At 37.6% G+C, this 25,618-nt stretch overlaps 1 protein-coding gene and 1 long non-coding RNA gene across 3 annotated transcripts; both read left to right on the forward strand.

Annotated features, from left to right (window-relative positions):
• The first annotated feature begins 1,281 nt into the window (after positions 1 to 1,281).
• LOC141362823 (butyrophilin subfamily 1 member A1-like) lies at positions 1,282 to 25,219 on the forward strand. 2 transcript variants are annotated; one of them, XM_073865076.1, is made up of 8 exons: positions 1,282 to 1,598; positions 9,069 to 9,144; positions 9,388 to 9,738; positions 9,911 to 10,183; positions 10,699 to 10,806; positions 14,096 to 14,140; positions 23,964 to 23,990; positions 24,307 to 25,219. In XM_073865076.1, the coding sequence occupies exons 1-8, from the start codon at positions 1,560 to 1,562 to the stop codon at positions 24,876 to 24,878; spliced, it is 1,491 nt and encodes a 496-aa protein (XP_073721177.1). In that variant the 5' UTR covers positions 1,282 to 1,559; the 3' UTR covers positions 24,879 to 25,219. The 2 variants fall into 2 exon arrangements, with proteins under 2 accessions (XP_073721177.1, XP_073721178.1); XM_073865077.1 differs by having other exon boundaries at positions 9,072 to 9,144.
• Positions 10,897 to 12,329, forward strand: LOC141362831 (uncharacterized). Its single transcript, XR_012368416.1, has 2 exons — positions 10,897 to 11,146; positions 11,609 to 12,329. It is a non-coding gene; the product is annotated as an uncharacterized lncRNA (long non-coding RNA).
• Positions 25,220 to 25,618: the final 399 nt, after the last annotated feature.

A 25,618-nucleotide genomic window follows, 5' to 3' on the forward strand; every position in this document is an offset into this window, starting at 1 on the left:
TAGAAAAAACATAAAAGAATTACAGTTTGGGAAATAAATCATTTTGACCAGCAGAGGGCCATAGAGACCCATTAATTTCACTGGATGTGGCTAAAGGCTCACATTACAACTTTAGTGATACATTTTGTGAATTTGTGTATATATAAACATTAGAAAGGACATTAAAAATAAATGTATTTTTTTCTACTAGAATTTATTCTGTTTTTACAAAATGCCACAGAAATTTGACTGAATGTAAGTGTGTGTGTGTGTGCACCTGTGTGAGCATTAGAGCCCACCACTTTACATATTTGTTCTGTATCTATGGCTGTTTTTTGCCAAATTCTATAAAATGCTCTCTGTGGCAGTCATATCTTTGTGTGTGTGTGTGTGTGTGTGTGTGTGTTTAACATAAAACAATGTGTTAAACATCAACACATCCTTTCCCCCCAAAAAAAGTGCAGATGGGAGAGGTAATATCTGCAGGTTATTTACTAAAAGCACAAATTAAATAACACAGGTGCAACAGCTCATTTCCATAATGACCAACGCAATCTACTGAAAAGCAGTGCAAATTAGTTCAGGACCACAGACATCACAGTGGACAATTTGGGGTGTGTAATCTCAGCTAAAGAAGCCATAGTACACTGAAAAGAACTGGAGGACAACAGTTTAGAAGAAGGTTTGAAACACCTGCTATTGAGTAGGGAACCCTCTGGGTCCTGGGGGGTCACTGTCCTGCAGAGTTTAGTACCAATCCAATCAAACAAAATGTTATTTAACTCTGGCCCTCCAGGACCAGAGTTCCCCACCCCTGTCCTAGTGACTCATATTTACTTTAGGAAATAATAAATAACTTGGCTTGAAAAACAATATTTTTGAATAATATGTTCCTCTGGCATTCCAAATAAACTGTTTCATGTTAAAACAGTCATCTGCATTGTTTCACACACTCTCTCCTTACGCAGCCATTTCAAGAGCAAAGTAATTTAAGACTTGCTTTTTTTGGCATAACACAGTCATAGCACAAACACAAACATTAGTAAATCATTTAAATTGCCAATTTGCTTCTGAAAGGGAAACCCCTAGAAATGCATATGCAATAAGATCAGTCGCAAAAATAACTAAACCACACCTTTTCATTGCTTATTATCCACTGTGCGTCTTTAGTAAATCCAGATACTTTTATTATACATTTTATTTTTTTATTTGTCCTTAAGAGAGAGAGGAGGGACGGCTCTCACGTCTCATTGCATTCACAGGTCGAGAAAGTTTTAACAGCACTATGAACTGATAGCAATATATGGACTTTAAACGTATCAGCCACACCTACTTTACACTCTTCAATGCTTTTAACAGATTATATCTCTACTTCATGATATTATATAATATATATACTTCACAAAAACCTTCATGACTTGTCTTTCGGTGTGAATATGGCACTCCTTCAGGATTACAGCACAGCTGTGTTGATCTGGGTTTAAATCCTGCTTTTGGTTCTTTACCATCCGTTCTGTGGGCCTAACTCAAGAAATGAACCTTCAGGGCGAAAACCATTGTCACTACTAGGAAATCTGCTAATGCTGGATGTCAACAAACCATATTTGAGTCTCTGTGAGGTGAGTTAACACAGAACCAGACAAATCTGATTGATAAGATAACAGACACAATACTGTTTTCAAGGAACTTATACAACTATTTCACACGGGTTAAAGATCTTAAGTTACAATGAATGCTCTGAATCATGAACATATTTGGAGTATCTGAAGATGAACTGAATCTAACTCCAGCTGTGGACTTTACCCTGAATCCATTACCACACAAAATGTTTACAGTAAAAAGGTTTGATATCTGTGGCACTGAAAATGAAACAGCCACTGTCAAGATATCTGAATTTAAATAAAGAAAATGTAAGACCGCACACAATCTTCTGAAAAATTCTTCATTTACTTTATGCCAAATATAATTAATGTTATTTTTATATATGCTAGTCTGGTGTTTTCTGTCTAGTCTAGTCTAGTCTGGTGTTTTCAGTCTAGTCTAGTCTGGTGTTTTCTGTCTAGTCTAGTCTAGTCTAGCACCATCTCGCGGCCCCCAGAACCCCTGCTATAGAAACCCTGAAAGCTTAAAGATTTCAGTCATGAAATCACATGGAGAGAAAATTAACTCAGCTTCCTGTCTATCAGAACGATGGGAGGAGCTGTGTGAGCACTTTAGGTGTAGATCATAAGTGAAAGTAAAATTAAACACGGGCGGTTCTAGGATTTCATTCGTAGGAGTGCATAATTAGCCCTCAGTGATGGTGTGACAAGAGCATTGCGATGCCTTTTTTTGAATTTGGAAAAGTATTATTATATTTATTGGTATTTATATATTAAATTCATATACAAAAACTACTCTTCTATACAGTTCCAAGCCCTCGTGTTTTTTATTTATTTATCTTAAGTCAAAAATTAAAACAATTACACCATTGTTGTATCAATGACCAAAACTCTTAAACAGCTATAAAGGTATAAAGTTATTCATTACTATTATTTATTATTGCATCAAAATTTATACTATATGTTTAGTCAAAGTTTACCGTAGGAATACTACCAATTTATATGAAAACTGACTATTTTCTCATCATACATTATATAAATCATATATTTTACTTTCCAGTTAAATCTGAACATACTGTAGCATGCATAACCTGATTCTAAATATGACTGAAATAAATTATACATGACTCATTTAGTTCCTGATTAAAAAAATTAAAGAACAACATAAGTGTAAGTAAATAATGTAATGATGTTTATTTTAGGGGCTAATAACCTTTATCATGACTATGAAACTTAACTTCACTTTATTCATCACCTCTTACCTGTCTCTCACCCCTTCAGTCTCTCTTTTTCTCCACCTGTTTGCTCTCCATGTACTTTTCAGCATTTAATAATGTTATATATCCATTTATAAAAAGCAAACATAACTAAATGTTGCTTATAGGTAATATATCGGATTTGTGTATACCATATACAACATTTGTGAGTGCACTAGGTTACATGTGTGTGTGTTGATGACGGTTGTTTACAGACATTTTGTGGGGTTAACTTAGAAAATATAAATTAATGGCAAATTTCTCAATGGCACATTCAAAAACGTTATTGTTAGCAGCATATTATTGACAGAAAAACTAGAAAAAGGCAAAAAATATAGACCTTGTATTTCAAAATGTGTCTTTATGGAGGTAAACGGAAACGCATTTGCTTCAGTTTGCAAAGCATGAGCAAGTAATCTTGATGTAACAAGGGGGTGCTTACACAAAGCAAGGGAGAGCAAGAGAATCAAATGCAGAGAAGTTTATTTAAATCCACTTAGACAGGCAAACACATCCAAAAGAGTAATCCACAAGCGTAATCCAAAGTACAGGCAAAGGGCCGAAACCATGAACAAGAATACATGAAAACAAGAAACTAAATACAATGACTATTGTTAGATCAGGTGTCCACACCACAAACAAAATAAAAAAAGGATCCAGCCCCAGACGCCAGATTACGTCAGAAAATATATATTTACTTGTTTAACAGGCTACTGTCAGTTAAAAGGTTGATCAATTGTTGCTAGAGGAGAGCACAAGCAGAGGACATGATCAAATAAAACAGAGTTTTATTGATGGACAGCTTGCATATGTCTCAATGTTCAAACCTCGTTCAACCCATGTTTAACAAGCATGAATTCAACAATACCAAAATGCTTATTTGCAACATCCCACAAACCTTGAGCTTCCATAAACATTCTCTTTATCTATCTCTGTTTACCCTACTGAAAAATCCAGCTAAAACCAGCTTCCTACACTAGCAAAACCAGCTTAAACCAAGCTGGGGACCAGCTAAAACCAGCTCACCAGCTTATGCTGGTCTTAGCTGGATTTTTCAGTAGGGTACAGAGAGACAGGACAGCTCATGAAACCTCACAAATGTGAGACAACTATTAGACTGAACAACAATGAAATCAATAAGACATATGAAATATAGAAATGTAATGAATGAATGACTGAATGAATAATATAAGAAAATCTGAAAATAAAATGAATAAATGAACTAATAAATGAAAAGACAATATAAATGAATGATAAAAATGATAATAATGAAATGGATAATAATAAAACTAATATTGAATAATCAAATAAATATTTATATGGATGATTATAAAATGATTATGATGATAAATGATTAGGAATAAACTGAAAAACACAATAATAAAAACATTTTGCACATAAAGTTCTAAGGTAGGATCCCTCACTATGAACTCTAAAGATTGCAGCTATTACACTAAACAGTACTTAGCAATGAGTGAGAGTGACTGAACAGGCTTTATACAAACAAACAGGAAGATAAGAGAGACATGACATAATTTCAAAATAAAAGACCAAACCAAACAGAACACAAGACAAAACCCTTACAGAACCCCCCCCCCCCTAAAGGGCAACTCCTGGAGCCAACAAAACACAAGACAAAATTCATAAATACATAAAGTCCAATAACAGAGTCCATGGGTGAGCCAGGACCTTGAGGCAGAGGCATGGCCAAGCAGGAGAGCAGAGGTGGTCCCGGACCGTGAAGCACAGACTTTCCTGGGTAATGAGGTTCAGACGGGCCTGGGTCGTGTGGCCAGGACGGACCATGATCACGGGCCAGAAGAGGACCATGATCACGGGGCAGCAGAGGACCTGAATCATGGGGCAAATGTCGACCTGGATCGTGAGGCAGATATGGACGATTAGACACCTCTTCCACGTCCTCGCCTTCTACATGCATCTGGGTAATACCCCCCCCAAAAAAATACTAAGGGGAGTTCCAGCCATCATGGGAACAGGCACCGAAGGTATTTGAAACCAGGGTGGCGCTGGTGGTGCTGTGGACCTGGAGACAGAAATAGCAGAAAGAGAGGCTGGCATAGCAAAGTTATTAGACAATATATACATAAATACAATAAATTCCATAAGTACATGAATGTCCATCTTGGGCCAGGCAAAGAGTTCATAGAGTTCATGATCGGCCATCTCGAAATAGGCAGAGAGTTCAGGGTTGGCCATCTTAAACAGGGCAAAAAGTTCAGAGTTTACCATCTTAGGCAGGGCAAAGAGTCTATAGGAGTCATGCACGGCCATTTGTTAAGGGCAGAAAGTCTATGGAGCTTGGGAATGACCATGCTAGCGGACCTACAGGATACAGGGAATTCAGGGGTAACCATCTTGGCCTCTATATGAAATTCAGGAAACTTAGAAACAGGCCTTATGGTCATGACAGGAAATTCAGGAAAGTTAGGCTCAGCAGACTTGGTTGAGACAAAAAGTTCAGGGGACTCGGGTGAACCAGGCAAACCAGGCGATTCAGGCAAGCTAGGTGATTCAGGTGAGCCAGGCTATTCAGACAAGCCAGGCAATTTAGGCGAGCCAGGCATTTCACTAGTGACAGAACGTGCATGAGGCTCAGGTTCGGACCTTCTAGTCGTGATTGCAAATGCAGGAGACACAAGTTTGGACCTTCTAGCCATGACAGGAGGTGTATCAAATGACTTGGATGATTCAGTTTCAGGGGCTTGAGAAACATCACAGGAAACAGAAGAGCAGAAAGCAGATCACACACACCAGAGGCCCATGGCAAATACAGGAAGCACAGAATTCAAAGAACATACCTCTGTTGCCATAGGGACTATTGAACTGGACATAACTGGACTTGAATCCTACCTGTCCGTACAGACATCAACTGGGTATCTAGCACATTTGACATCAACTGTTGGGTCTTTGTATGAACTGGAAAGGTTGGTGAGGCAGCCATTTTGTGAAGTGGCTGAGGTGCGGCGGACATTTTGTGTACAGGCTCGGGTGCCGTAGCCATCTTGAGATCAGGTGTGGACTTCTTTGAGTAGGGTGTCTTTCTGATTGCCATATTGGACATAGACACAGGCATGGTGGTGGCCATCTTGGTAACAGAAACAGGCATGGTGGCGGCTATCTTGGCAGCAGAGACAGGCTTGGCTTGAACTGGCTTTTGCAAAACAATCATGATTTTAGCTGGCTGTGGTAAAACAGATGTAACATGATCTTTGGTTTACCAGACATGACTTGCATGTTTTTAGGTTTGGTAGCTACTGTGGGATTACGGTTCTCTTCATCAACAGCACCCACAGTGAAGGGAGAGCCACATAACCACAAAGCACGGTCTATGTACATTTCTAAAGTCCAAAGTGGTGTATTGAGTGGCATTGAATGGGAAATAATGTGATTGAGTTCACAATAGAAAATGTCTTTCAGAAAAGAGTCTTTAAAGGCTACCTGATGCTGTAGTTCACAGAATTCCTTCACATAATTCTAGGCCTGTTACCTTGGCATAGACAAACCAGTAGATATGCAGGATTCATGTTGCCTGTATGAATAAACGATCCTCCTCTGGATTCTGGTTAAGGCTAAGTATTCTGTAACAAGGGGCTGCTACACAAAGCGAGGGAGAGCGAGAGAATCCAAATGCAGAGAAGTTTATTAAAATCCACGTAGGCAGGCAAACACATCCAAAAGGGTAATCCACAAGCGTAATCCAAAGTACAGGCAAAGGGTCAAAACCATGAACAAGAATACATGAAAACAAGATACAATGACTATGAACGCTTAAGATTGCAGCTGTTACACTAAAAAATACTTAGCAGTGAGTGAGAGTGACTGAACGGCTTTATACAAAGAAGTGAAGTGAGACATGACATAATTTCAAAATAAAAGACCAAACCAAATAGAACACAAGACAAAACCCATACACTTGATTATACATGCGGGAAAACTATTGCCTTATTTAAGATGGCAAATTTTCTTATATTTTGCAGACATGAATATATTCTTACAGGCTAGCAAACAATTAAAAAAATACCTTCTATGAGCTTCTACGCGTGATATTTTATGAAAAAATGATTTTCAGTTTGCAGCCTCCGGGTGACGCGCAGCACAGCCTCTACTCCGCTGTATACTCTAATGTACTTCACTGGCTGTTACCACGCATGCGCAGAAAAGCAAAATAAATTAAATGGCTCATAAACTCATAATTTTTTTCATCAAAATGTCCTGCATTTTGTGTTATTTTCATTATTATTATCAAATACATCATTAAAAAAAACTTCTGAAAAATATTTTTAATAGGTTGATACGCTTACTAATTTTAAGGTGGCTAAGATGACAGACAGGGTGGCTGAAGCCCCCCTAAAAAAGGGTATAGAACTTTCCCCTAAACAAGTTTATGTTTGTGATGTTTTAATGAAGCTCCAAAGTGTCTTAATGTTTTTACTTTAATAACATCTTATGTTAAGAAATTGCACTGTAAAAAAATCCGTAGAAATTACAATGGTATTGCAGCTTGATTGCCGGTAAATTACCGTAGATTTAAATTTATGTTATTTACTGGCAAGAGTTTGTTCAAAGTTGAATACATTTTAAATATTAACAAGTCTTTATCTTTGCAGAATAAAACTCTACAATAACAGCCTCATGCAAAGCATTCTGGGAACCAGAAATCATCATCAAACTTTTTCTGTTTTTTGCTTCAGATTTTGTTTCCCAGAATGTTTTGCTTGATGCTGTTTTTCTAGTTTTTTATGTAAAGACAAATACTTGTAAATGTTTAATGTTCATTTAACTTTGAACAAAATGTTGCCAGTAAAAAACATACATTTAAATCTACGGTAAGTTACCGGCAACCCAGCTGCAAATTTCTACAGAATTTTTTTACAGTGTGTGAGAGAAGATGGATGATATTAAGAATCTAATATGAGAGTGATTGACCAAAGTTTTTTTTTTTTAGGAGGTAGAGAAAGATTTCATAACAAGACATTCCTATATGTGCTTTTCTGTATTTAGTGTGTCAGACCTTCTTTATTTTTATTGCTCATTTATGTTTAATTTATTGTAACCCACTGTGTATATATGTGTGTGTGTGTGTGTGTGTGTGTGTGTGTGTGTGTGTGTGTGTGTGTGTACCTGGTAATTATCACGTTGTGGGGACCAATTGTCCCCACAAAGATAGGAATACCAGTGTTTTGTGACCTTGTGGGGACATTTTGATGTCCCCATGAGGAAACAAGCTTATAAATCAAACAAAATGATGTTTCTTGAAAATGTGAAGTAGTAGAAGGGTTTCTGTGATGGTTGGGGTTAGGGAATGGGGTATGTTAGGGGAATAGAATATACAGTTTGTACGGTATAAAATGCATTACGTCTATGGAATGTCCCCACAAAACATGGAAACCAGAACGTGTGTGTGTGTGTGTGTGTGTGTGTGTGTGTGTGTGTGTGTGTGTGCGCGCGCGATTGAGCATGTCTTTTCTACCAGGCCTAATTTTCTGTGTTGACATTTTCAGATTTATTTTGGATGCATTGATTTTTTGGTACAAAAAAGGAAAAAAAATATATTTTTTGCATTTCCCATTCATTTTCAATTGGGGTCATTTTTACCCCGAAAGGGACTATTTAAGTGACATTTTTTTACGCCTCTTTAGAACAAACGAATCAAGCCCAGTTTTTTATATGAATCTTGACAGATAATCTGGAAAAGTCACAAAATGTTATTCCACTGAGATGAAGGGAACCATGTTTTTAAACTAGAGAAAAGTGGCTTGGGGGTAAGATTGACCCCAAGGGTCTTATTAGGATTAACAATCTCCAAACAATTGATTATTCCTTAAAATCTGTATCTTCGTCTGATACAGGCTCAAACATACAAGATCTGTTTACTTATGTGAGCTACTGACATGAACCTCATCCTCGTTGTGTAACAGCCAATCAGAGCAAAGCTCAAAATTATTATTCATGACCCTTCTAAATAGGGCAATAATAGACCATTTCATTCAAAGGAGAAATCCTAGGGTTGTAAATGGACATGTTAAACCTTTTCTGGATATAAAGTTACATACCTTCTATGTAAATATCAGAGAACAATTTAACAGATTATTTTAATGCATTCTTAGTCACTTTTAATCTGTTTTATTATAAGAAAATGTTATTGTAGGTATAAAGATGAAATTTGTGTTTGCCCATAAAATTTTATTTTTTATTTTGTCATGTTTTTGAGAAGCTGTGTTTTGGAGTGATGGAGTTCATTTGTGTGACTCTGATGATTATTATTGGAATCACAGATTCAACAGCAGGTAAATATTCACACATTATTACAAACTCATGGGGGGTAGTTGTGGCTTAGTGCTTAGAAAGTCTGGCTTGTAATCCCAAAGTTGCCGGTTAGAGTCCCAAGACTGGCAGAAAACGAGTTATTGTTATAATGGTCATCAATATGCTATTCATTTTTTCGAATTAATTGTTTCTTTAGGAACAATTTTAATAAGATAAAATCACCTAAAACAGCAGATTTCAGACCTGTTTTCTGTCTCTTACAGATCAGTTTGCTGTTGTTGGACCTGTAGATCCTCTCATCATTGTATCTGGTGAAGATGTGATTCTGCCCTGTTCTCTCAAACCCAACATCAGTGCTGTAGACATGAGAGTCGAGTGGTTTAGACTTGATCTCAAAGACTCAGTAGTTCATCTCTATGAAGATCATAAAGACAGAAACACAAATCAGCTTCAGTCGTACAGAGAAAGAACTGAAGTGTTTAAAGATGAACTACAGAAAGGAAACACATCACTTAAACTCTCAAGAGTTCAGATCTCTGATGAAGGACTTTATAAGTGTTTTATTCAGTCCAAAACCAAATATGATGACATCACTGTTGATCTCAAAGTTGAAGGTGAACAAACCACTGATAATTAATATTGAACGGGATTTATTTTTCTTGTAAGTGATGTTCAGTATTGGTTTTAGTGCTTGTATGTTGTCATAATCCCAACAAGCCAAAAGAAAAACAAGTTTGTAAAATAATCACTAAATGAATGTTGTTTTCATGTTTTTGTTGTGTGTAGTTGTAGGAAGTCCTCCACTCATCACTGTAGATGGATTTGATGTTTCTGGTGGACTTCATCTTCAGTGTGAATCTAAAGGTTGGTACCCTGAACCTGAACTTGTGTGGCTGGACAGTGAAGGAGTCACTTTGACATCTGAAACTACAGACAAACAGAGAGACACAGATGGATTCAGAGTGAAACACATGATCACTGTATATAACAGAGACAGTAAATATCACTGTAGAGTCAAACTGAGACGTCACATGATGGAGACTGAGATTATTACATCAAGTAAGTACACACACACTGATTCTGAGTATGTTGTTTATTTTGTCTCATGATGATTTAATGCTGTAGATTACATGAAAACATTCATAATTTAAGTGAATGTAATCAATGATATTAGATAAAGAGGGTGATGGAACCCCAGAGAAACACAAGGAGGCCAGTGGAAATTTTAAATAAATGCATAGGTTAATATTTGTGATACTTTTCTTTAACAATTTCAATGGCAATATAATTTATATAATATAATGCATACTGCATTTCCACACAGTTTAAATAAGTGTTTATACATAACTGTGACAATGTATTGCTTTTTTAAATACAGAGGTCCTTTTAAGAATATCATATTTGGGTTTATATCAGTTCTGTTGTACAGTTTTGTTGTAATGAAACAGATTTGCATTGCATTTGAACAAACCGGTAAACATAAACACATTTATTGATGTTTATATTTCTAATGAAACAGTAAGTGACTGTAAACAGTGAGCCTATTATCTTAACATGAGTGTTTTGTTTTACAGGTAAAATGTTTAACTCTTGGAGGTCATCAGTGATCTTGATTTCAGTTGGATCTGTGTTGATTGTGATCACTGCAGTATTGATCATTATGTGGATTTATAGACACAGAGGTAACATTCATGTTTGTTTTGCTATATTTAATATAATGTATTTCCATATGTACTGTATGTGTAGCCTATTCACCTTATTTTTCACGACAACAAGGGCGGCACCATTGCGCTCATTTTGTCAACGTTCTTCCGGCCGCATAGATGATGAGCAGCTGAGGCAGTAGGTGAAGGCGACGCGTTAAACTTAAAAAGCTCACTCAAGCGCCTTTATGTTTGTTTCTTACCAATTTTAACGGACGGGAAGCTGACTGAGGAACACCCTTATCCCAAGTAATGGTTCGACTACGATGTTCCGGTAACTTTAAACCACGGCGGGTGTTGAAAAGGTGACCAGTTTCAGGTAAGCTATCTTAGCTAACTATGTGCTCGTTCGCCTAAAGTTAGATTTGTGAAGTCCGTTCTACAAATACACTTAAGATCAGTAAAGTTAGTTTATAAAAAGCAACTATTTTGAATGGTTGTAATTGTCCACCTATATTTTGATATTTACGATAATACAAAGAGATATTATAGTACATTACATTATTACAGTAGCCCACGTGATTCCTACAAGTTACTGAGATTTCAGATGCTAGAATGTCAGTTCATTTCTCATTCAGATATTAATAATGACCTATTTAACAACGTATTATTTAACATTGAAGTTAAAGGTTGTGTGTATAATGTTACTGTCTCTTTTTAATGCATCTCTCTTACACACTGTTCTGTTTAAGTATGGGTGACATTTATATATTAATTCTCATGATGCAAGTTTACTTTAAATACTAACATAAAAATGTTTATGGTTATATTGTTTTCACAGATGCATTGATGTGTAGTGATGCAGTGGACAACTGTGAGGATGATAGAATCAACATGTTCCTAAACTGTGATGTAGAAACACAATGAGAGGATCCATCCGTCTCTGACCACAACTACACTTTAAAATCACAACTCAACCTGAAGCAACCTACATCTGATATGGGAAAACAATGGTGCAGTTTCCCTGACAGGGCTTATCCTGGTCCCAGGCTAAAATGCATATTTGAGCTACAATAATTTAAAAACACCTTTTACTGACATACCTCAACATATATGAGTGTCATTGTTTTGTCACAAGATGCGCACCAGTTTTGTTTTTTTGTAGGGTTTGTTTGTAAAAACTAAAATGTCCTAATATAATTAAATCCTAGTCCTGTAAACCCTGTCAGAGAAACTGCTTCAATGTGTTGAGCTGGCACAAATGTACATATCTCTGCTGAGAACCATCTTTGGTTCAGCTTTACAGAGGGTTGATATTGCATCCATTACACAGTCACCAAGCACTTTACCAGTACACACACCAACAGCTTCCAGATAAACACTTGGGATCAGCTCCTGATGACTCCGATAAAGCTGTGTCTTAATTTATTGCAGGGTGGTCTTGCTTTACCTGTTGTAAAGTTACATTAAACCTTCATATGTGATCAGATGTCATGCAGTGATATTAAACATTTACAGTGTGATCAGATGTTGTGCATTTATTTTAAACCTTTACAATGTGATCAGATGTTGTGCATTTATATTAAACATTTACAGTGTGATCAGATGTTGTGCATTTATATTAAACATTTACAGTGTGATCAGATGTTGTGCATTTATATTAAACCTTTACAATGTGATCAGATGTTGTGCATTTATATTAAACATTTACAGTGTGATCAGATGTTGTGCATTTATATTAAACATTTACAGTGTGATCAGATGTTGTGCATTTATTTTAAACCTTTACAATGTGATCAGATGTTGTGCATTTATATTAAACATTTACAGTGTGATCAGATGTTGTGCATTTATATTAAACATTTACAGTGTGATCAGATGTTGTGCAGTTATATTAAACATTCACAGTGTGATCAGATGTTGTGCATTTATATTAAACCTTTACAATGTGATCAGATGTTGTGCAATTATATTAAACCTTTACAATATGATCAGATGTTGTGCAGTTATATTAAACATTTACTATGTGATCAGATGTTGTGCAATTATATTAAACCTTTACAATGAGATCAGATGTTGTGCAATTATATTAAACCTTTACAATGAGATCAGATGTTGTGCATTTATATTAAACCTTTACAATGAGATCAGATGTTGTGCAGTTATATTAAACATTTACTATGTGATCAGATGTAACCTGCCATGCATTTATATAAACCTTTACAGTGTGATCAGATATTATGTGTAAGGAATTTCTTAAACCATATGTGAGCTTTGTAGATTCCACTTAAAAGGATTTAAGTCTCCTGATTTGAAGGAATAAGTGTTGGCAAGTTTGCAAATGAATTCTATCATGGTACCACATAAAAACGAAATAGTTATTGGACTGGCTAAGGTGCACATTTGCTTTAAAAAAGATGAAATCACTGTGTAAATATTGGTAGGCATAATAATTTCCAATGCTGATCCATCAACTCCTGACAGGACGAGGTAATATGTCCCATAGGTTACTTGCCGCGGCCGCTTCATATCGTCTAACCACGAGACGATTGATGGGACGATATAAGACTATCCGAGCGTCTTATGAAGTTTTCTCCGTGCTCCTAATTTAAAACATTAACAGCAGTAGCGATATTTGTCATTTGGCTAAAGTTATAGTGAACTACAAACAATCTTCTAACCCCCAAACTAACCACCGAATGCACTGTGCCATATTAGCAGCGGAAGTCGGTTGACAAAATGCGGAAGAGCGAAGAATTAAAAAGGGGCGTGGCGGAATAAGGTGAATAGTAGGCATAAATCTAAGTAAATAAACTAACATTAGTTGTAAAGAAGAAGACAGGCCATAACCTGATACTGAGCATCACAGTTCATTAATAGTTACTTAATAGTTATTCCTCCTGAAGCGGAATTAGTAGTTACTTAATCGTAGTTCTTCAGGAGGCATGACTGAATTGAATAGTTACTTAACATAATTAAAAACTGCTATGACATACTGATTCATCATATTCCTTAGTAGTTAATAGTAGTGACTTGAGTGTTAATGAAGACCTAATGATTAATTCTGCAGTAATTCCTTATTAGTTATACAGTAAGTAAGATACAGTATTCTAAAGTGTTACCACTTTATCCACCTGCACTGTAAATGTTTACACAAACATCTGTGTGTCTGTTGTGTGATTTAAGTTTAGATGATCAGATCAAATTCTGATAAACAACATAACAAACATAAAATCATTCATTAAAACATGACCAAATATTTTATGTTGTTAATGTGTTGTGTTATTTTATTTGTTATGTTTTTTTCTTTACCTCATGAACTCTCTAGAACGTGAGACACTTTCACTGAAAGAGAAGAGGACTGTAGAAAGTGGTGAGATTATTTTCAATGTCTTTATCAAATGATTCATTATTAGACAAACCTTTTATGACATTTTGTGTCATATCATATGTAATTAAAATAAATTCATTAGATTTTACTGTAATGTTTTAATCTTATTCTCAATTTTAAATATATTTGTGACCCGTCACGGAAACCAGTGAAACAAGTCGGCAGCACAACTTTCGAAATAATGAGAAAGAAGTTTTTTTTTTAATTGTTTGTCATGACTCCTGGGTGATCGGTGGCTGTGTGTGGGTATGTGTTCGTTTGTTTACCTTTTGGTGATGGTTCCTCATGTTCACTAGCCTCGCCCACTTGTTTGGTAATGTTCACCGGTGGTGTCTGTGGATTATACATTTCCCAGTCCGTCTTACCCACCTTCAGTCGAGTGTGCGTCATACCCTCTGTCGTGTGGAGGTGTTCGCGCTGTCTGTCATCGGCTGTGTGTGGGTTTCTCTCCGGTCAAGATCAGTGTGGATTATCAGTCCTCAGGTTTTGACTCACTCTCTCCTTCAGTCGTGTGTGAGTTAGTACAATATACAAATTGTATCCCAAATGTTGTTTGATTGGCACACAAGTGATAAAATGGGAGAGTGGATAGTGCTTTTAGCTCTCATGCGTAGATCTTAGGATCGAACCCGGGAAATGCATGCGCTACGTCATCATATTAAAATGCTTTTTGTTGTTGTTGTTGTTTTAACATCTGTTTGACAACTACATGAGCTTTTAGGCTCACAATTGTCGATAACTATAGGCTATTCGGGTCTATTTAATAAAAAAAAAATGGAATAGAGATATACCAAATAAACAATAAGAGATTCATAAAATATATCAAGCCATAATATGCCACATTGTTTCGTATAAAGATATTTATTCAAATATATAACTTGTTCTGTGTTGATAAACTCATTCAGCTTCTTTTTTTACATATAATTTCTCCAGCCTTTGAAAAAATTCTCACACAAGGGACATTTGTTGCTGACATGCATTTTTTTGTAAGTAGCCTAACTGTTACATACAAATGAGGAAAAATTACTTCTTTTCAGTAATTTATAGTATTTGATCTTGGCAAAAACGCATCTATTAGGTATTGTCAGATTTGTTTCCTACCCTGACCGTTTAAGATTCGACGCGGATTCGACAGGTACGCCACATTTCGAAACACTTGTGAAATGCACCGCTTCGTTTAGCCATAGTCACGTGACTTAGGTGTTTCGAATCACTTCATCACGTGACATGGGTGTTTCGAATCACATTTCGGAGCAGTGTTTCGAAACATCTACGCTTCGGGATCTCGACACAGTGTCGAAACGTCAGTTTCACGAGTTCACACTTACAAATAATTCAGAACAGAGTTATTAATATGCGTATTTGGCGTGCTGTCCGAGGAGAGGGCTCCAAGCTCATTAATGGACTGAGCCCGGAGCGCTTCCTGGCGGGGAGAGGGTTCCGGGCTCAGCCTTAGGCCCGAACCCAGAACAATCCCCCCTGTTCTGGTTAGTAAGGTTACTTAGGCAATCGTGCGGAGAAGGGGAGGTGGAGGGATGCTGAAACTATCGAGGAATGAGGGTGAGTTGGTTTCCAGTCTATATAGGTTCTGTTGATGCCAATCAGGTGGATACCTGATTACTGATTGTCAACAGCTGGTCGTAGTTGAGGTGATTAGGTTGATTATTTGAACGTGTTCCTCCCGAACTTTGTTAATAAAAACATCATTTCACGAGTTCACACTTACAAATAATTCAGAACAGAGTTATTAATATGCGTATTTGGCGTGCTGTCCGAGGAGAGGGCTCCGAGCTCATTAATGGACTGAGCCCGGAGCGCATCCTGGCGGGGAGAGGGTTCCGGGCTCAGCCTTAGGCCCGAACCCAGAACAATCCCCCAAAAGATCGCAAACTAGCATCGGACAGCAGCCGGGAACTGTGTGTGTCCCCCCAAAAAATTGCTGAATGTAAAGTGGGAGGTAACGGGGCTCCTGCTGGATCGTAGAAAACATCACTGCTGTGACAGTTGGAAATTGTGAAAAGCAGGGCTTCTGCGGGAGCAGAGAAAACAGCACCACTGCGGCGGTGGAGAAACAGGGCTCCTGCGGGAGCAGGGGAGACATCACTGCTGTGGCAGTGGGGAAATTGTAAGAGCAGGGCTCCTGCGGGAGCAGTGGAAACTGTGGGAGCAGAGGAGACAGCACCGCTGTGGTGGTGGAGAAATAGAGCTCCTGCGGGAGCAGAGATTGTGAAAAGCAGGGCTCCTGCGGGAGCATGGAAAGTGACACTGCTGTGGCAGTGGAGATAGTGAGAAGGCATGGCTCCTGCGGGAGCAGTGGAAAACTGTGGGAGCAGAGGAGACAGCACCGCTGTGGCGGTGGAAAAATAGAGCTCCTGCGGGAGCAGAGATTGTGAAAAGCAGGGCTCCTGCGGGAGCAGGGAAAGTGACACTGCTGTGGCAGTGGAGATTGTGAGAAGGCATGGCTCCTGCGGGAGCAGAGGGAATAGTACCGCTGCGGCGGTTGGGAAAAACAGGGCTCCTGCGGGAGCAGAGATTGTGAAAAGCAGGGCTCCTGCGGGAGCAGGGAAAGTGACACTGCTGTTGCAGTTGCAGTGGAGATTGTGAAAGGTGGGGCTCCTGCGGGAGCAGTACAGACATCACTGCTGCGGCAGTTGAGAAATTGTGAAAATTAGGGCTCCTGCGGGAGCAGGGGAAACATCACTGCTGTGGTAGTGGAGAATTGTGAAATATAGGGCTCCTGCGGGAGCAGAGGAGACAGTACTGCGATGGTAGTAGAGATTAGTGGAAAGCAGGGCTCCTGCGGGAGCAGAGGAAATGGCACCACTGTGAAAACAGGTTCCTGCGAGGGCAGGGGAAACATCACTGCTGCGGCAGTGGAGGAAAAATTGTGGAAAGCAGGGCTCCTGCGGGAGCAGAGGAAACATCACTGCTGTGGCAGTGGAGGTTAGTAAAAGCGGTGCTCCTGCGGAGCAGAGGAAACAACATTGCTGCGGCGATGGAGAGACAGGCATCTGCAAGAGGCAGGGGAAACATCACTGCTGCGGCAGTGGAAACAGGCTCCTGCGGGAGCAGAGGAAAACATCACTGCGATGGCAGTGGAGGTTAGTGAAAGCAGGGCTCCTGCGGGAGCAGAGGAAACAACACCGCTGCGGCGGTGGAAACAGGGCTCCTGCGGGAGCAGAGGAAAGTCACTGCTGCGGCAGTGGAGAGTAGGGCTTCTGCGGAAGCAGGGGAAACATCACTGCTATTGCAGTGGGGATTAGTAAAAGCAGGGCTCCTGCGGGAGCAGAGAAAATGGCACCGCTGCAGCAATGGAGAACAGATCTCCTGCGGGAGATGGTAAAAACACCACTACTGCGGCAGTGGATTTTAGTAAAAAGCTGGCTCCTGCGGGAGCAGAGGGAAAATCAATGCTGTGGCAGTGGAGAGAGTCTTATAGTTTGTGTTGTCCTGGAGCTGGTGGGATCCGCTGATGAGGGTTCGTTGGGTTTCTCTGATGTGGGAGCGGTTTGATGTTAGAGCAGAGGAAAACATCACTGCTGTGGCGGTGGAGAAATTGTGGAAGGGAGGGCTCTAGCGGGAGCAGAGGGAAACCACTTCCATAGCAGTGGAGGTTAGTAGAGTGCAGGGGAAAAGGGGGGGGGGGGCTCCTGCGGGAGCAGAGGAAACATCACTGCTGCGGCAGTGGATAAAGTCTGATAGTTTATGTGGTCTTGGAGCTAATGGGATGGAGCTGGTGGGATCTGCTGATGAAGGTTCATTGAGCTTCTCTGATGTTGGAGCGATTCAATCGAATGTAGGTTTTGGAGAAGAGGTCTGCTGGGAAGCCAGATATGAGTAGGACAGATTTAAGGTGTTTTGGAACCGGAAGCGTGTAACCTGGCGATTTGAGTCAGGGTTTGATGTGGATCTAGCCTGGGAGTCGCTGGAATGTAGATATGCTAGGAGAGTCTGGTATGGTTGAATTGGTGTTTGGAAGTTGAAGATGTCAATGGAATGGCCTTTTCTCACTTGGTCTGTCTTGCTTTGTTTGATGGAATAAGAAATGGTATCGTTGTCCGGAAGTGATAGATCTGAAAACTGTTGGGTGATTATTTGGATTGAAGTTGCAAGTGATGGCCAGAATGAACATTGCGTAGAGTATGAGGGCGGTGTTAGTGGAGTGGTAACATCGACAGAGGGTGGAGATCCATATGGTGAGTATTTCTAAGGTTACTGGCTGTCTTGCATCAGGACGGGTGGGTTCTTTGGATTCCTAATGAGCGTGGATGTCTGGGTGCTAGCTATTACTGGAGAGGGTAAGCCGAAAAAGAAGTTTGTGGAAAATTTTGAATTCCACTTAGGTATCCTATAATGGAGCTGGCTTTGAGGTTCTTGTGGTGATTGAGGTAGGATATGAATGAGATGGTGAGTAGGGACAAAATCAGGAAAAACAGGTTGTAAGAAGAGTAGAAGGTCTTGAAGCTCTTTCAAGGGGTTGGGTAGGTTTGTAGGATTCTGGGGGATACAGCTTGGAGGATGGTATCTAAAGAGGCATTTAAGGTGGGGGTTTCAAGTGAAAATGCACTGGTTCCAATTTCCTTGGCTAATTCAGAATTTCAATTTTTACTTTAATTGTGACATGCTGATACATGCTTTGCCCGATTTCAATTTTATTTCTAAGAACTATGATTGATGGCAATAGGCTACAAACAAAATTTGCTTCTTTAAAAGAACATTATTTATCAATAAATAATTTATTTAAAATTGCTCTTTCATCCATGTTGAATTAAATGACATGATCTTTTATTTGAAAAGATCTCAAATAAAGTGCTCGTAAGTTTAGTCAGGCTCAGTGACGTTATTTATCAGCCGCATTAAATGTCCAAATATCAGTTGGACGGCTGTGGTTAGAAGTATAGTTCTATGGTTAGTATAACATGTAGACTTGGGTAGATCATGCTTTTAAACAAATAAGAAAGCAGCATGCAGTGATTTCTATAACCGTAATCTAAATATAAACAAAGTCTGTTTCATGTCTTATAGGTTGTAAACAGAATTGAAGCGCTGTTTTTGGAAAACTGCGCATAACAACGAGCTTTAAGACCCTGGGGAATCCCTGGAATGAGTGACGTAGAAGGAAACTTGCGAATGAAAGACGAATCTTGGATTTAAACAACAGAGAACTAAAACGTGACAACAAAAGCTTTAGATGTGATGCATGTAGTTTACAGCAATAATAGGAAATTAAATCGATCTGAACAGATTAATTTGTCTTAACATAATTTACTTTATTGTTGAGACAACATAGTTCAGCGATGGATGTGCGACAAAGTTGCTATGTTTTCGGGAAATAGTCATGACAAGCCAGCTGGCCTCTCCAACTATCCACGGTATGGTGGTTTAGCAGCGCGTTATGCCATTGCTCGGGAAAAGCACCCCAGAGCAGGGTACGCACACGAGCCAGCTTAACAACATCAATGTGTCAACTGCAGCGCGGGGCAGGAATCAATATGGGCTCGGGTTGTGTTCCTCATCGCTAATTTTACATTCATTTTACCCCCCATGGGCAATGCTGAAGTCATTGTTTCAAACTGTACACCGTTCAAGATTGTCATTATTTTTAACTCTTATAAGACAGGGGTACACCTTCGTGTAGTCTTGGGTAAAATGTGTCTTATATTTTCGCTTTTGGGGCGCTCCTGTTTCTAGGTTATTCGGTTCGGGAGAAGCAATAAAAGCCTTCCCACACTGACAATTTATTGGTTGATTTTCCGAAACAGACCAATCTGAATACTCTCTGTGTAACATCCCCTTAATGAGGCACACACAGCCGCAAGGTCTCCCTCTCTGCCGTGCGCATATTCACATAGCTTTTCAAAAACCGGGACATTCAGTGTCCCGGGAGAGTTGATAAATTTCCCGGAACAGGTTAAATTTATCACAAACCAGTCACACAAAGATCGTTGAATTTGTTATTTAATTGGCTACATGTTTTGTCTATCAATATTTTTTATGAAGTCATTGGCTGATGGAGGAACGAGCGAGCGATTGGTTACATCCCTAAAGGACGTCACGATTTCAACAGCGCTGTTTGGATTATCTATAATACTACCTCTCTATTTTTAAATACAAACTGAAGGCGGGTTCATGTGTTTACCGGAACCTAAAGTGTAATCTCATGTACAGTGTTACAGCATAAATAGTCCTCAGATTGAATATTATATTCTATTGCCAGACGTTCATGCGAAATCTGATGTAAACAACAGACTATAAATGAAGAGTTTGGTTCCAAAACGCAATAAACGCCATTTAAAATGAATCAGTATTATATCAGGTCAGTATTAAAAAGTCAATTCTTTATTTTACGCAAAATCCAATATACGCCGTGTTATTCTGTCATCTTTTCTCCCTTTTTTCCCAAAATGCAATAAATGCCACTCCTCCTTTTCTACAGAATGCCATAAATCCGCTCCACAGATTACAGCGCACCATTCCACGCAATGTAAACAAACAATGGCGGGCCGTTGAGTACACGGAATCTAGTTTTCCTCATCTACTTTGTACTTCGTGATCAACAAACAAACAAAAACAAAATAATACTTTAATAGCATTGATAAACCTGTGATGGTTTTCTGTGACGGGAAAGAAACGTAAGCCATCAACATCTAATCATTTACGCAAGAGGCACTCGGAGACTGTGCTTATTGTTTGCCCGGGCCGACAGCATCAAGTTTCTCTCATGCTAACACATTGACCCCAGGGGATCTTATGAAAAAGTTTCCATAATTTAACTTAAAATCAACGAAAATCAAGCAGGACCAAAACATTTTACAGCTGATCGCTGTGAAAAACGTTAAGCGACGACGTCAAGTATAACCGCAGCAATAACCGTGTCATTAATATCTACAAAGTAAGTGTTTTTGATTAATGACATTAATGTTTAAAGGTGACATAGAATGATTGAACGGAGTATTTATCCTTGTTCTGTGATGTGACAGGTAGACAAAAATTTTTTTGTTTGTGTCTGTAATGCCTTAGAAGCTTCCTAAAAACCTCTCTCGGATAGCTCTATTAGGGTGGGGGATTTCAAACAAGTGGTTTTGCACCTATTTGGCTCCCCCTACTGGCTTAACTTGCAATCTCATTACTGATTGGCTGACTTTGCTGCCCCTCAAAAAATGTAGCCAATTATTTTAAAGTGGATGGGCAGTTAGATGCCTGTGATGTCATAAGCATCAGTTTTTCAGATAAGGCTGTTTTCTGGCTGACATTTCTAAAAGAGGAATTTCTATGAGACTGAGATATTTAGCATGTTTAGCACTTTTTGTATGTTTGTGAATGTGGGTAGACTACCATTATTCAACAAAGACAAGGTAAAAATGGTTTTTCATTCTCTGTCCCCTTTAAATTTTTAATTAGTGTGTACAATTAGTCAACTAAATGAATATAACATGGCAAAGATGAATGCACATTTATATAGGCGATTGATTCAATAGATTTATAGCATTTTGAATAAAAACTTGTCATGGATTTATTGCATTTTGTGGAAAAGATAATCCGTTTTTATAATAAATCTTTGAAAATCAACTTATGGATTTAAATTTTTTATGTTGTTATAACCTAAAGATGCTATGTGAAAGTTTGTAACAGAAAACAGTGGTTTTCATCTTGTCACTTTCTTGGTATAGAAAACACGTTTTTACCGAAATTTGTCAAAATGGATTTATTGCGTTTTGGAACCAAACTCTTCTTATCTGTATTTCACGGATTATACGCATTTGTGGACAAAAATGGTCATTGGATGATTCACACATCTGAAACTGGATTCGACCTATGATCAACACAAAGGTATAAAGTCCTGTTTATTTTTTGCATGTTGTCATCCAGACTTCTGTCACAAAATACCACATATGATGCTAGAGCATCTGTATCTCAAAATGGCTTTACAGGGGGTATGGCTCAGCTAAATGAGATGTAAATGAGCCCTATTGTACGGTGGCCCTGAAGTGCAAATCACAACAACAAATTACTAAACAACAACAACAAATTAAAAAACACCACAACAAATTAAAAAACACTGCAACAAATTAAAAAACAACAAGAAATTAAAAAAACACTACAGCAAATTAAAAAACAAATACAAAATAAAAAACACAACAGCAAGTTAAAAGAACACTACAGCAAATTAAAAAACACAATTACAAATTAAAAACACTACAACAAATTAAAAACACAACTACAAATTAAAAAAACCCTACAACAAAATAAAAAAACATAACAAAATAAAAAACACAACAGCAAGTTAAAAAACACTACAACAAATTAAAAAACACTACAACAAAATAAAAAACCATAACAAAATAAAAAACACAACAGCAAGTTAAAAAACACTACAACAAATTAAAAACACAACTACAAATTAAAAAACACTACAGCAAAATAAAAAACCATAACAAAATAAAAAACACAATAGCAAGTTAAAAAAAACACTACAACAAATTAAAAAACACTACAACAAAATAAAAAACAACTACAAAATAAAAACACTACAACAAATTAAAAAACACTACAACAAATAAAAAACACAACTACAAATTAAAAACACAACTACAAATTAAAAACACAACTAAATTAACCTACCGGAAGAGGTAGGTACCAGTGGGCAACATAAGACATCGCTGATTGGACGACACTGGAGTTCGGCTTTTGAACCGGAAGTTATTCTTCCTGTAGCGCATGGTTTGGAGAGGAGGAAGGACAGCAAAATGTTTTGCCCAAACTGCGGAAAAGAACTGGTTGAGCCATCCCCGAACTTTTGCAGCGGCTGTGGCAAAAGGCTTAAAGAAATATCTACCATCGGAGACACCCAACAACCTTCGAGTAAGTTAACAACAATAGTGTAATGCTTACGTTGCTTGTGGATGTAACGTTAGCTTACTACTATCGTTAGCGGTTTCCAGAACGTACCCTTAGCCAGCCCCAGCAGCTGCTACATTTGGGTCATCTGTAACATTCATGTTTGAAAAAATGCGCTACAGGACGAATAACTTCCGGTTCAAAAGCCGAACTGCAGTGTCGTCCAATCAGCGATGTCTCATGTTGCCCACTGGTACCTACCTCTTCCGGTAGGTTAATGTAGTTGTGTTTTTTAATTTGTAGTTGTGTTTTTAATTTGTTGTTGTGTTTTTTAATTTGTAGTTGTGTTTTTTAATTTGTTGTAGTGTTTTTTATTTTGTAGTTGTTTTTTATTTTGTTATAGCGTTTTTTATTTTGTTGTAGTGTTTTTTTTAACTTGCTGTTGTGTTTTTTATTTTGTTATGTTTTTTATTTTGTTGTAGTGTTTTTTAATTTGTAATTGTGTTTTTAATTTGTTGTAGTGTTTTTTTTACTTGTTGTTGTGTTTTTTATTTTGTATTCGTTTTTTATTTTGTTGTAGTGGTTTTTAATTTGCTGTAGTGGTTTTTAATTTGCTGTAGTGTTTTTTTAATTTGTTGTTGTTTTTTTAATTTGTTGCAATGTTTTTTTAATTTGTTGTTGTTTAGTAATTTGTTGTTGTGGTTTGCACTTCAGGGCCACCGTACTATTGTCTCCCCCAATTTATCCGCTTTGACTTTTTTGAGTTCCTACATTCAAATGGCCACAACTTCTCCAAATATTATCAGATTTCCATGTGTTACACATCGTTGGAAAGCTTAGAGACCACACTTTCAGAATCTATGAATAACTCAAAATGCCCTAGATCCGACTTGTGTCCCTACTTTCTGTGATAAGTCACATTTTGTTATGATCTCTGTTTAACTCTTTACTGTCTGTCTGTTTTTAGTAAAATCACTGTTAAGAAAATATGCAGGTAAGTTAAAGTTTGATGACATCATTAAAGTGTTATAGATCTACAGCTGTAAGATGAGACTGTATGTGCTTTTATTGACACCTTGAATTTGTTTGTTATCCTCTTTATATTTTTCATCTGTGTTCATTTGTTGTTATATATTGTTCAGGTTTGTCTTGTTTTTTTTTTTCAGTAAATTTTCTGTATGTATTGTGTTTATGTTTGTTTATTTCTCTGTAAAGTGATGATGTGTTCTAGAAAGACACAAACTAATAATACTATTATCATCATTATTACAACATTCATCTGTAAAGCAGAAATCTCAATATTTTAACAGTGAATGTGACTCTGGATCCTGATTCAGCTCATCCACATCTCATTGTGTCTGATGATGGGAAACAAGTGAGATATGAAGAACAATCAGAAACAGTGAAGGATGAAGATCAAAAATCAAATAACAAGTTTGATGAACGTTTCTGTGTTCTTGGAAATGAAGGATTCACCTCAGGTTGTTTTTACTATGAGGTGCAGGTGAAGGAGTTAAGTGTTTGGGCTGTGGGTGTGGCCAGAGAAACTGTTAAGAGGAAAGGTGGGATCTGGATGAATCCTGAGAATGGATACTGGATGGCTGGTTTGAGAAACGGAAAGTATCGGGCTAGTGAGGGTTCATACGTTTCTCTTTCCCTGAGTGTGGCACCTCAGAGAGTCGGGGTGTTTGTGGATTATGAGGAGGGTCGAGTCTCTTTTTATGATGTGGAGTCTATGTGTCACATCTACACTTTTACCAATCAATCTTTTAATGAGAAACTATATCCTGTTTTTTCTTTAAGTTGTATTTTTACAGGAAACTCCTCAAAAGGACCACTTGTCATTTGCAGTGATCTTTCAAAAGATCTGATAAATATCTGATCTAAAAATAGAACCCCCCCCCCAAAATATATAACATACACTCACCTAAAGGATTATTAGGAACCCTTGTGAAAAATTAGCATACTTAAGTGTATTGAAAGCATACTTTTTGTGTGCTTAAAATAATAAAAGTATACTTTTTGAAAAGTGCACTTGCTGATAATATAATATAATATAAATTAAAGACCACTTAAGCGTACTTAAATGGAATACACTTTAATGACACTATTTATTAACACACTTAAGTGCACTTTTTACAACTGCACTTTGTAATAATATGTATTTAATTTTAACTTATAGTAAGTACACTTTCATCACAATATTTCACTAACACACTTAAGGACACTTTTTAAAAATGCACTTTGTAATAATATCTAATTAATTTGAACTTATAGTAAGTAGACTTTCATCATAATATTTCACTAACACACTTAAGGACACTTTTTAAAAATGCACTGTGTAATAATATCTATATAATTTTTAATTATATTAAGTACACTTTCATCATAATATTTATAAACACACTTAAGTGCACTTTTAAAAATGCACTTTGTAATAATATCTAATTAATTTGAACTTATAGTAAGTACACTTTCATCACAATATTTCACTAACACACTTAAGGACACTTTTAAAAATGCACTTTTTAATACTGTCTAATTAAGCTTAACTTATAGTAAGTAAACTTTCATCACAATATTTCTTAACATACTTAAGTACACTTTTTAAAAATGCACTTT

Source organism: Misgurnus anguillicaudatus, unplaced genomic scaffold (genome assembly GCF_027580225.2).
Source record: "Misgurnus anguillicaudatus unplaced genomic scaffold, ASM2758022v2 HiC_scaffold_29, whole genome shotgun sequence".
Lineage (NCBI taxonomy): Eukaryota > Metazoa > Chordata > Actinopteri > Cypriniformes > Cobitidae > Misgurnus > Misgurnus anguillicaudatus.

Bases quoted from the DNA above. Each gene is read 5' to 3' on its own strand.
- LOC141362823 (XM_073865076.1), top strand. From the start codon at position 1,560: ATGCTGGATGTCAACAAACCATATTTGAGTCTCTGTGAG. The intron at 9,145-9,387 runs GTAAATATTCAC...TGTCTCTTACAG, and splicing joins AATCACAGATTCAACAGCAG to ATCAGTTTGCTGTTGTTGGA. The intron at 10,184-10,698 runs GTAAGTACACAC...TTTGTTTTACAG, and splicing joins GACTGAGATTATTACATCAA to GTAAAATGTTTAACTCTTGG.